The following is a 13,050-nucleotide window of genomic DNA, read 5'->3' as shown; positions in this document are numbered from 1 at the left end:
AAAGTTTTCTAGATGCTGATCATGTCTTCGCTTACTCTTCTGTCTCCAGGGACGTGAGGCTTAGCTCCTGTAACCCTTCCTCGTAGCTCATGCTTCTCAGTGTTGGGACTAGTCTGGTGGCATACCATTGAATATTCCCCTTGTCTTGTATTTAACTTGGTATCGACTGCAGGCTGGAGCTGCATACTCCAGGATTATTCTGGCATAGGTAGTATACAAGGTTCTGAATGATTCCTTGTACAAGTTTTTAAAGGCAGTTCTGGTTTTGGCCAATCTATCATATGCCGCTGATGATATCTTTTTGATGTGGTCTTCTAGGGACAGGTTCGGTGTGATATCAACCCACCAGATTTTTCTCAATATTTGACTCTTTCTGGATTTCCCCTCCCAGATGGTACCTTGTGTTCAGCCTCCTGCTCCCTTCGCCTAATTTCATTAATTTACACTTTACTGAGTTAAACTTTAGTAGCCATTTTCTAGATCATTCCTCCAGTTTGTCCAGATCGTCCTGTAGTCTCGGTCTATCTTCATTTGTCATGATTCTTCTCATAATTTTTGAATAATCAGCAAGCACTGAGAGGAATGAGTCTATACCCTCTGGAAGATCGTTTGCATATATCAAAAACGGGATAGATCCCAGTACAGAGCCCTGTTGGACACTTCTGGTGACGTCGCACCTCTCTGATGTCTCCCCCTCACAGTAATCGCTGTTTTTTGTTGATTAGATGCTCCCTTATCCACTGGAGCACCTACCCTTTACTCCTACATGTTTCTCCAACTTTTGTTGAATCAGCCTCTTATGGGGTACTGTGTCAAAGGCTTTTTGACAGTCCAAGAAAATGGAGTCTGCCCACCCTTCTCTTTCTTGCCTAATTTTTGTCGGCTGGACATAGAATTCTTTTAAACATATGAGGAATGAGTTACCATTCCTGAACCCATGCTGGTGGTGTGTTACAAAGCTCCTTCTCTCCAGATGTTTTACGAGCCTTTTCCTCACAATCGTCATCATCTTGCATTGTATACAAGTTAGGGAAACTGGCCTGTAGTTCAGTGGCTCTTGCCTGTCACTCTTTTTGTATATTGGGATTACAGCAGCTGTCTACCAGCTTTCCGGTAGGTCTCCTGTTTCTAGTGACCTGTTATACACCATAGAGAGTGGCACACTTAGGGCTTCTGTACCCTCTTTTAGTATCCACGATGAAATTCTGTTAGGCCCAACAGCTTATGTCGCATTCAGCTCCAACAGATTCCTTTTGACCCCGTCACTGGTATGTCCTAATTATGTGGGAATTTACCAGTGGCATTTATTATATTTATTATTTATATTTTTATTTATTTGATTATTAAATTAATGTTTTATTTACTTATTAAATTAATGTTTTATTTTTACTATTAAATTATTTTGTTGTGAGTGGCCTGTTTAGATTAATTTTATCCCACTATTAAACTCCTCACACACCTGGGGGGTTATTTTAATTTAGTCTACTAAATGGAAACTAATCAATTGGTAGAAATTCCATATTAATTATTAAACTACAGATTAAATACTGGTGAATTATATGATTATGGACAAGCTTAGCTGCTTGTTTATTAACTATATATATACTATATATACTGTTGCATAGTATAATATATACTATATACACTATTGCAAGCTTATTAACCTAGTTAATAACAAGTCATGGACACGTCCGGAACATGTAGACCAGGTGGTTATTTTACGAGGGCTACTAATACTAGTGGCCTCGACGAGGACAGGAAGCCGGCGGATTGTCAGATGTCCCACCCCTTTATGTCGTCGCGAGTAGCGTGATAAAGCAGTCAAGTTGCTGCTAATGTCACATACACTCACAGCTTCACCTGCCATAATGTTACGTTATAACTAATGCAAAACAACATTAATATTGCAGATATGACAATAGGAAGTAGCAAATTAATGTTGGACGCTAATACCCGCTCCGGGTGGCTCGTCCTGTTATATAACCAGTTAACACTTACAAAAAAAACATGATATTGCCATATATGTAATACTTAAGTAACGTTAAACGGAACTACAGCACTTCCCAATGGTTTAGCGAAGTCGTTGCAGTATATAGCGGTAAAAATCTCTTAATATAGGATGTCACACTATACGATGTGGCTCCCTGGAGGTGCTGTTACTTCTTTATAACGGCGTCTCCTCTCCTTCCTCACTCCGTTTACTCTTGAGAAACGGTTAATAATTTATTTACTTATAAGGAAGGAGAGGATCTGCATTCATTTGATTTAATGTTAGAATGTGCAGGCGATGAGTCACAATAACGTGGCTGAAGTATGTAGAACAATGCACACACTAGAAAGTGAAGGGACGACGACTTTTCGGTCCGTCCTGGACCATTCTCAAGTCGATTGTGGACATGGGAATGGTCCAGGACCGAAACGTCGTCGTCCCTTCATTTTCTAGTGTGTGGATTGGTCTACAATGCTAGAATGTATTAAATTTAAACAAGCGCAATTCAGTCCACCAAATGCTCGGTTCTTGAATTTAAATTAAGATGTAAATACGCCTAATAGATGATATTTATTTTAACCAAATTCCGGGTTTTCTAACCGGAAGATGGATAATTTAATTATTATGTTTCTCATTAGGATATTTTTAGATTTGGTAAAGTTTCTACAACAACGGAAATAAAATTTCTGGTGTAGCATTAAAGATAAATTATGTAAATATGTAGGATAGTTTCCCACAATTTCCTCCAAGGTTGTTTGGTTTACAGCCTCCTCTCTCAGTGTAGGGACTTTTTGCTCTATTGTGATGGCCTCCTGGAATCGCTTGTTGAGTTCTTCACACACCTTGTCGTTCTCTGTGAATCTATTCTCTCATTTTCTCAGTTTCATCACTCTCTACTACATTACCACTTCCCCTCCTCTTCAGTAGAGTGTGAGGGGAGGTGCTGAGCTAGCAGAGTATGAGGGAGGAGGTGCTGAGAGTGATGCATGGACTGTTGTAGGATATGTATGGGTGGAGAGCTGAGAGTTCGTTAATGGGGCGAGGAGACAGGGGGGATATATGGTATACACCTCCCATATACATCTGGTATATGGGAGGGGAGGAGGAGGAGTGTGTGTTGGGGGAGGTAGAGTAGAGGAGTGAGGAGGCCGGGGGCAGCATGGGAGCCTCAGTCGGGTTGTGTGTGTCAGAGGGTGCAGACGTGGTCGCTTCCCCTGCCAGTGTTCCCCGCACGTGCTTCGACACCCTACACACACACACACACGGCCGCCGCCAACCATAGTGATATATCCGTTTCATTTACAACAAGTGATGCCGTGTAGAAATAATTTACAATGAAATAATTACAATGTTATACAATTGTTTAGAAATGTTCTAAAAAAGATCCACAGTGATATATATCGATAGTGATCCTGATTTTTTGGAGAAACACGAAGGAAAATAGTGTATAAGTGGGGCAGTAATGCCCAGACGGTATAGAGTATAGCTTTAGAGAGTTGTATAGCGTGACTGTGAGGGATGAGTCTGTTTGTCCACCTCATGGCCACCTCACCTAGGGCCACTTGCATCGCCTCCCTTCTCCTGCTGGTGCTGCTGCTCCTTACTGCTTCAGGTAGGTCCTCCTTTATCCTGAGTTTTGCCTATGATAGGTGTTTCAGGATGCAGACACGACAAGCTCATCTATGTGGACCAAACCACACACTAGAAAATGAAGGGACGACGACGTTTCGGTCCGTCCTGTACCATTCTCAAGTCGATTGAGAATGGTCCAAGACGGATCGAAACGTCGTCGTCCCTTCACTTTCTAGTGTGTAGTTTGGTCAAAATATTTCAGCCACGTTATTGTGACTCCTCGTCTGCCACCTGAACTATATCAGGATATAGATACGACTTATACAATGTTGTCTTATTAAGTAAGAGGTCATTACCACAAACCCTATGCTGAATGGGTACTTAACAAACCTATTTAAAAGCACTTACACTTATTTTATGAAGTAGAAAACAGAAAACTCTGAAACTGGCTTAGAGTTGCTAGTGCATTTATCTGACATAATATTGCCTTTTCACCTATGCAATGAAACTAATATTTAACAGTCTTGTAATCCGTATAAACGAGTGTTACTGTGAGACATCATTAGAGCGGAATCTTGTGTGACATCTAAGGTGGATGGGATCTTCCAAGAAACCAAAAGAGGACAAGATTTTTCACGAATCTGCAGGAATGTGAAATCTTGCATGAAACCGCATAAAGGCATAATCTTTCAAGAAAAGAAAAGGTGAAACTGCCTTATTAATTAAGCTTGTGCTGGCCTGCCGAGACTTTAGAATGCCACAAGTGGTTCGCTTAGTGTTTCTGTTGCAGTTCAGCTAAGGATAGTGAACAGCCTGTTGTCTGTCAACGGAGAGTGAGTTAAGCATGTGGCGGTGACAATGACGAGTGTAAAAAGCTTCAAGAGTCACCGCCAAATACGAATATACAGTGCCAAATGTGCTGATCAGTACATACATACACATACTATAATATAGTGTGTCAAGGATGAATAGTGAGAAAATGTGTCCTAGAAATCTAATGTCTACTGTATCCTTTACTGTAGCATGTTTGTGTCCACATTAATATATAAATAACTGTTCAAGAACTGTCACCTTGAGCACATTCATAAGAACAGCTCCATACCTGCACACACACACACACACACACACACACACACACACACACACACATATATAAATATCACGTACATATCACGTCGCTGCAAGACATGAGAATTAGGGGGAACATGATCACTATATACAATATCTCAAAGGAATTGATAGGGTAGACAGAGACAGTCTAACAGAAGAGGCACGCGTACTAGGGGACACAGGTGGAAACTGAGTGCCCAAATGAACCATAAAGACATTAGAAATATTCTTTTTAGTGTCAGAGTAGTTAATAAATGAAATGCATTAGGAAGTGTATGTACACCACATAAATGACAACATAATTCTTGCTAATGAAGAATTAGCTAACAGTCGGATGGATGAAAAAATGCAGAATTGCCGCCATTGCAGACAAAATCCAGCAAAACATAATCGATTGATGTTCATATATGACGTAAAATAAGGGCTGATTAAGATTCCTAGAAGATCCCATTGTTATCAATCTCATCACTAAAATATTTGTCCTACGAAACATTGAGAATGTTAAAGTACACTTATATAGTAAACGAAACAATCAAGAATGGCCAAAAGCAATGAAACATAATTTTATATATATATTGGAAAAAACACTATAATCCAGAGAGCTGCATAAGAGTTTTATCAGACCAGCTCTTGAATATCCACACACTCCACTGACGATAAGAAATCAATCCCATATTAAACTAGAGCGAGTACAAAACGGTGACCGGGCCCCGAGGACGTTATAATCCCCGGAACCAACGCACTGTAACCATGGTAACCTCAACCATTTGGGACATACAATAACCGAACTCACAATCACAATCCACAGTATCAATGTCACAATCCACAATGGATTAGCCACTAAATTTTACCTTCATCAGCTTACCTTATTTCCAATTTCGCCATCTGTCTCTCATCCCTCCCCACGTGGGTAAGAAAAAGCCAATATAGTAGATTATGCTGCGGCTGTATAGGTAGCGAAGATTTTAGAGTCACTGTCTGTGGAGGGAGAGATGGTTACTGTCCGTGGCTGTGTGTCTCGATTTCATTTTAAATTACGTCCAAATTTGGCCATAGCGCGCATACGAGCCAAAAGTGACGTTATTTTTAAGAGGACGGGTTGGTGTGTCAGGGGGAGACACACCAACCGTTTTTAGCGTTTTAGCGTTTTTGGCGTTTTTAGCTGGTGTACTTCGTACACCAGCTAAAAACGCCAGGTGGAGAGTAAGCTTGGGGCGAGGTACACCAACCAGTATCATTGTATAGTGGTGTGAGATGGGAGTAAGCTTGGGGCGAGGCATTACACGGAACACCGACCAGTTTCCTGCCATGTGGCTGAACTGTAACAGCCTCGCCTATCTTCCCTGTTGTGGGTTCTCTTTGCGGTCACTGCGGTCAGTGATCACGTACTGTATATGCGTTCACCAGGCTGTCTCTCACTTGGGCTGGACGGTAGAGCGACGGTCTCGCTTCATGCTGGTCGGCTATTAATCTCCGACCGTCCAAGTGGTTGGACACTATACCTGTCCTCCCGTCCCATCCCATATCCTTATCTTGACCCCCTTCCAAGTGCTATATAGTCGTAATGGCTTGGTGCTTTCTCCCTCATAATTTCCTCCTCCTTCCCTCTTGCGCACTCTCCAAGTATTAAAACTCAAAACTTTCTATCACACGTCATATATCTTGCTAATTGTCTGCTCAAGAGCATTTTGTTTTTAATTACGGCTTTAATTAGCGTGTTCTCTAGGATTCATTTGGGAACTACACTTTCCATTGGTATAGAAGCATTTTCCGGTGTTGACTGTGGCGGTGGTGTGGGGGAGTGGGGGCGTAGGTGCTCTCCTGTCCACGGGGACTTGGACCCGGATTCAGGAAGCAGTTACGCAAGCACTTATGAACCTGTACATCTGTTCTCAATCTTTGTCGGCTTTGTTTACAATCATTAAACAGTTAATGAGCTCCGAAGCACCAGGAGGCTGTTTATAACAATAACAACAGTTGATTGACAAGTTTTCATGCTTGTAAATTGTTTAATAAATGTAACCGAAGCCGTCAAACATTGAGGAAAGATGTACACGTTCGTAAGTACTTGCGTAACTGCGTCGTGAATCTGGCCCCTGGAAGTTATCGAGTGTTGCCGACTCGTTCCGCGTACTACTGGTTGAGACAGGAGTCCGGTCGGTAATTAGCCCAGAGTCATTGCCCGAGGTTGCATGTTGACCATTGATTCAGTCATTACAGAATGTTGACCTTGATGTAGTGCTTCATGCGCAGAGCGTCGAGGCCTATGAGAGGCACTAACAGGGCGTGTGTTAAGGCTTACGTGTTCAGGGTCACTGGTACTCGGTGGAGCACCTATATAACATGTGAAGGCTTGCCAGGCACCTCGTCACATGTCGGACACAAGGCCGGTGAAATGCGAGGAATGAGAGCGGTATAGCGAGGAATGAGAGCGGTATAGCGAGGAATGAGAGCGGTATAGCGAGGAATGAGAGCGGTATAGCGAGGAATGAGAGCGGTATAGCGAGGGATGAGAGCGGTATAGCGAGGAATGAGAGCGGTATAGCGAGGAATGAGAGCGGTATAGCGAGGAATGAGAGCGGTATAGCGAGGAATGAGAGCGGTATAGCGAGGAATGAGAGCGGTATAGCGAGGAATGAGAGCGGTATAGCGAGGAATGAGAGCGGTATAGCGAGGAATGAGAGCGGTATAGCGAGGAATGAGAGCGGTATAGCGAGGAATGAGAGCGGTATAGCGAGGAATGAGAGCGGTATAGCGAGGAATGAGAGCGGTATAGCGAGGGATGAGAGCGGTATAGCGAGGAATGAGAGCGGTATAGCGAGGAATGAGAGCGGTATAGCGAGGAATGAGAGCGGTATAGCGAGGAATGAGAGCGGTATAGCGAGGAATGAGAGCCGTATAGCGAGGGATGAGAGCGGTAGCGAGTCCGTGTTCACCTCTCCCCGGCCACCAGATCCTGTGTCAGGAGCCAAGGTGTACACAGGACTCAGCACTCAGCACAGAGGTGTACACAGGACTCAGCACTCAGCACAGAGGTGTACACAGGACTCAGCACTCAGCACAGAGGTGTACACAGGACTCAGCACTCAGCACAGAGGTGTACACAGGACTCAGCACTCAGCACAGAGGTGTACACAGGACTCAGCACTCAGCACAGAGGTGTACACAGGACTCAGCACTCAGCACAGAGGTGTACACAGGACTCAGCACAGAGGTGTACACAGGACTCAGCACTCAGCACAGAGGTGTACACAGGACTCAGCACTCAGCACAGAGGTGTACACAGGACTCAACACTCAGCACAGAGGTGTACACAGGACTCAGCACTCAGCACAGAGGTGTACACAGGACTCAGCACAGAGGTGTACACAGGACTCAGCACTCAGCACAGAGGTGTACACAGGACTCAGCACTCAGCACAGAGGTGTACACAGGACTCAACACTCAGCACAGAGGTGTACACAGGACTCAGCACTCAGCACAGAGGTGTACACAGGACTCAGCACTCAGCACAGAGGTGTACACAGGACTCAGCACTCAGCACAGAGGTGTACACAGGACTCAGCACTCAGCACAGAGGTGTACACAGGACTCAGCACTCAGCACAGAGGTGTACACAGGACTCAGCACTCAGCACAGAGGTGTACACAGGACTCAGCACTCAGCACAGAGGTGTACACAGGACTCAGCACTCAGCACAGAGGTGTACACAGGACTCAGCACTCAGCACAGAGGTGTACACAGGACTCAGCACTCAGCACAGAGGTGTACACAGGACTCAGCACTCAGCACAGAGGTGTACACAGGACTCAGCACTCAGCACAGAGGTGTACACAGGACTCAGCACTCAGCACAGAGGTGTACACAGGACTCAGCACTCAGCACAGAGGTGTACACAGGACTCAGCACTCAGCACAGAGGTGTACACAGGACTCAGCACTCAGCACAGAGGTGTACACAGGACTCAGCACTCAGCACAGAGGTGTACACAGGACTCAGCACTCAGCACAGAGGTGTACACAGGACTCAGCACTCAGCACAGAGGTGTACACAGGACTCAGCACTCAGCACAGAGGTGTACACAGGACTCAGCACTCAGCACAGAGGTGTACACAGGACTCAGCACTCAGCACAGAGGTGTACACAGGACTCAGCACTCAGCACAGAGGTGTACACAGGACTCAGCACTCAGCACAGAGGTGTACACAGGACTCAGCACTCAGCACAGAGGTGTACACAGGACTCAGCACTCAGCACAGAGGTGTACACAGGACTCAGCACTCAGCACAGAGGTGTACACAGGACTCAGCACTCAGCACAGAGGTGTACACAGGACTCAGCACTCAGCACAGAGGTGTACACAGGACTCAGCACTCAGCACAGAGGTGTACACAGGACTCAGCACTCAGCACAGAGGTGTACACAGGACTCAGCACTCAGCACAGAGGTGTACACAGGACTCAGCACTCAGCACAGAGGTGTACACAGGACTCAGCACTCAGCACAGAGGTGTACACAGGACTCAGCACTCAGCACAGAGGTGTACACAGGACTCAGCACTCAGCACAGAGGTGTACACAGGACTCAGCACTCAGCACAGAGGTGTACACAGGACTCAGCACTCAGCACAGAGGTGTACACAGGACTCAGCACTCAGCACAGAGGTGTACACAGGACTCAGCACTCAGCACAGAGGTGTACACAGGACTCAGCACTCAGCACAGAGGTGTACACAGGACTCAGCACTCAGCACAGAGGTGTACACAGGACTCAGCACTCAGCACAGAGGTGTACACAGGACTCAGCACTCAGCACAGAGGTGTACACAGGACTCAGCACTCAGCACAGAGGTGTACACAGGACTCAGCACTCAGCACAGAGGTGTACACAGGACTCAGCACTCAGCAAGAGTACAGAGGCTGGAGAATGCCTCACATTTACCTCGGGATGTGAGGCAAAGAGAGTTTAATGTCTACCTCAGACATTGTGACTTATTATCTGCCAAGCATGTAACATCATTTTATATTAAAAAATACATATATATGAAAGGGACCCATAGCCTCGGAGAAGAAAATAAAGAGTACCCAAAGAAGACCTTCTGGATCCTCACTGAACACTTTGATATTTTCTTCTCCTACCACCCCTATTCTTTTTGTATGTATGTATTATATATATTACTCACTTTATTTTAAAATAAAGTGTCCCTACACTTACACAAGAGGTGGTACCCCTTTTAGGTTTTATATATGAAAACTAATATTCATAAAATTTATTTCAAATAGCATTGTTATTTCATTTTCAATATATGCAGAGCTCACTAAGCTTTAGATAAAACTGCATAATACATTCCATGTTGAATGTTGGAAAATGCATGAGCTCTGATTCTTGCCTGATTTAATATACAGGATTTTTTCATGCACAAGATTTACACGAGATGAGAGATTTACACGGCTGGTGGCGCTGTTTTATGAGTCCTGTGAGGTGAGGGTGAGGCTAGTGTGAGGGGAAGAGTGAGCTAGTGTGAGGTGGTGATCTCGTGCTTCACTATTCACCCAACTGTCTGTGTGTGTGTGTGTGTGTGTGTGTGTGTGTGTGTGTGTGTGTGTGTGTGTGTGTGTGTGTGTATGGTATTTACAACTTGAGGCTTCATGTTTGTGTGTACACGATCAAGTTATACACGGCATCTTAATTTCTTCACAATCGACTTGAGAATGGTCCAGGACGGACCGAAACGTTGTCGGCCCTTCACCTTCTAGTGTGTGGTCTGGTCAACATCTTAAGGGTGTTCTAACTTTAACTTCTGACATAACTACAGTAGAGATATAAGTATCTGCTTGATGTGTATACTGTCTAAAGTTGTTTCACTTAACATCTGACACACAAGACCCCGAACCGTTCTGAAGCTACTCAAGGCCTCAAGCTGTATAAAAGTTAAGCAAGGCACCAAAATAGAAGATAAATTACGAAACCATCTGAACCATAGATTAGCTATGGTTCTATCTGAACCATAGATTAGCTAAAATCTGTTTTCGTGTCGCAGTGTTTATTCACTCGCCCCGCTCTTCGCGAGCGATTTGGCCTGGGATCGTATCCTGGCTCGAGGAGGATTGACTAGGCGCTAATCCTTAACTGTAGCCTCAGTTCACCCAGCAGTGAATGGGTACCTGGTTGTTAAACGATTTGGCGGGTCGTATTCCAGGGAAAATTAAAATTGAGGAGATGCCCGAAACGGTATGCTGCTAATGGCTGTACAAGAGTGTAAAAACTCTTGTATATTAAAAAAATAAAGCTACGCAGGTCTTCAAACCGTGAATGAGCCATCTTGAGATCTTGAGGTTATCTTGAGATGATTTCGGGGCTTTAGTGTCCCCGCGGCACGGTCCTCGACCAGGCCTCCACCCCCAGGAAGCAGCCCGTGACAGCTGACTAACACCCAGGTACCTATTTTACTGCTAGGTAACAGGGGCATAGGGTGAAAGAAACTCTGCCCATTGTTTCTCGCCGGCTCCAGGGATCGAACCCAGGACCACAGGATCACAAGTCCAGCGTGCTGTCCACTCGGCCGACCGGCTCCCCAGAGCGCCATGAGTGACAGAGCGCCATGAGTGAGCGCTCTCTCAATTTCACAGCATCGGAGGATACTAATTGTAAAATTTTGACGATGTTTCATCTTTCTTGGCACAAGAGAACAGGGAATTGTTTGCAATATCTTGTGCTGTGTCTATTGCACCACAGTGTGGCTGTGTTTATTGCACCACAGTGTGGCTGTGTTTATTGCACCACAGTGTGGCTGTGTTTATTGCACCACAGTGTGGCTGTGTTTATTGCACCACAGTGTGGCTGTGTCTATTGCACCACAGTGTGGCTGTGTTTATTGCACCACAGTGTGGCTGTGTTATAACCAATGCTTCATTGTTTGACATAGTCCAGAACTAGTGACAACACCTCTAATTACTGGTCGCCACCGTGGCCAGGTTCCCGGACCTCCCAAACTCCTCACACAGGCAATAATCCACCACCAACAAAAATGACAGAATATTCAGGAGATTAATTAAACTGTTAGTTCCTGGGTAAGTTCCCCTAGCGGGCCTCGCCACCACCAACAGCCACTCAGGAAGCCTCGCAGGATTACCAAAAGTTTCTCTAATTACCAATTTTTATTAAAAAAAGGAAACCCGTGACACTTCCTGTTTTGTAAACTAATAAGAGAAAAATGCAAGTATTTCCTCATGGGGTTTTGTGTGTTAAGGAACAATGTTGCTTACAGAACAATCCGTCAGAGAACACGACATTTCTACGAAGACTGAAGAGGAGAACAAACAGGGAGGAGAGACAAATAAGAAAAGGAGGAGGAGATGAAGGTAGAAATGAAGACACAGGTATGGAAGGTAGACAGTGGAGGTAGGGACTGAAGGTAGACAGTGGAGGTAGGGACTGAAGGTAGACAGTGGAGGTAGGGACTGAAGGTAGACAGTGGAGGTAGGGACTGAAGGTAGACAGTGGAGGTAGGGACTGAAGGTAGACAGTGGAGGTAGGGACTGAAGGTAGACAGTGGAGGTAGGGACTGAAGGTAGACAGTGGAGGTAGGGACTGAAGGTAGACAGTGGAGGTAGGGACTGAAGGTAGACAGTGGAGGTAGGGACTGAAGGTAGACAGTGGAGGTAGGGACTGAAGGTAGACAGTGGAGGTAGGGACTGAAGGTAGACAGTGGAGGTAGTAAGGAGGGTATATATAATATACTTCACTCCCTCTTCCTGTCTAAGTCTCGAGGGTACTACCTGTCACTCAAGTTATTACTACCCGCGGCTCGCATACTGAGGTAAGCACCTATTTCCCCAAGTATAGTGTATGCTATATTTCTCTCGTCTACCCTCGAGGGAGGACAAATTGAGGGTTCACCTCGGCTCCAGCAGTTTAGATAATTGACCGAGTTAATGCGGGGCATAGATCGGTCTGCACACGCTTTATGAGTCGGTTGTTTCACTAGACTGTAGTGCGTGGCGGAGTGTGCTGCTGCACTCCAGCCTAGAACCTAAGGGCGACGTTTTATTCATAACACTGAATATCTTGATCTGAAAAAGTCCAAGTTATCTTTTTAGATCCGAGACTAAGCCATTATCACCGTCAGAGGAAATATTTTTAATATTTCTACTTCAAGATCCTTCGTATTACTTCTAGATATTTTGTTCATTATATTGCTTCTGTTAAATTATCATCGCATTACTGTATTGGAGGAGCTAAATATATATTGTTCATTATATCGCTTACTGTAGAGCACTCGAAGGAACATGAGAATATAAGTTACCTTATGAGTCATATTTTTCTATACGAGGCAGCTGTCTTTCACAGTGTATCAAGTAGATATTACTGTAAATGAT

General features: G+C 44.8%; 1 protein-coding gene across 1 annotated transcript in view; it reads left to right on the top strand.

Annotated features, from left to right (window-relative positions):
• Positions 1-3,114: 3,114 nt before the first annotated feature.
• Positions 3,115-13,050, top strand: part of LOC123755430 (cell adhesion molecule Dscam2) — a 338,869-nt gene continuing 328,933 nt past the window's right edge. Inside the window, exon 1 of the mRNA XM_069305526.1 lies at positions 3,115-3,602. Coding sequence (XP_069161627.1) covers positions 3,509-3,602 — 94 coding nt within the window. The 5' untranslated portion in view covers positions 3,115-3,508. The remainder of the gene's footprint in view (positions 3,603-13,050) is intronic.

This window comes from Procambarus clarkii, chromosome 55 (assembly GCF_040958095.1).
Source record: "Procambarus clarkii isolate CNS0578487 chromosome 55, FALCON_Pclarkii_2.0, whole genome shotgun sequence".
Classification (NCBI taxonomy): Eukaryota; Metazoa; Arthropoda; class Malacostraca; order Decapoda; family Cambaridae; genus Procambarus; species Procambarus clarkii.
Note: the sequence above shows the minus strand (reverse complement) of the source record. Positions and strands in the feature narration are given on the sequence as shown.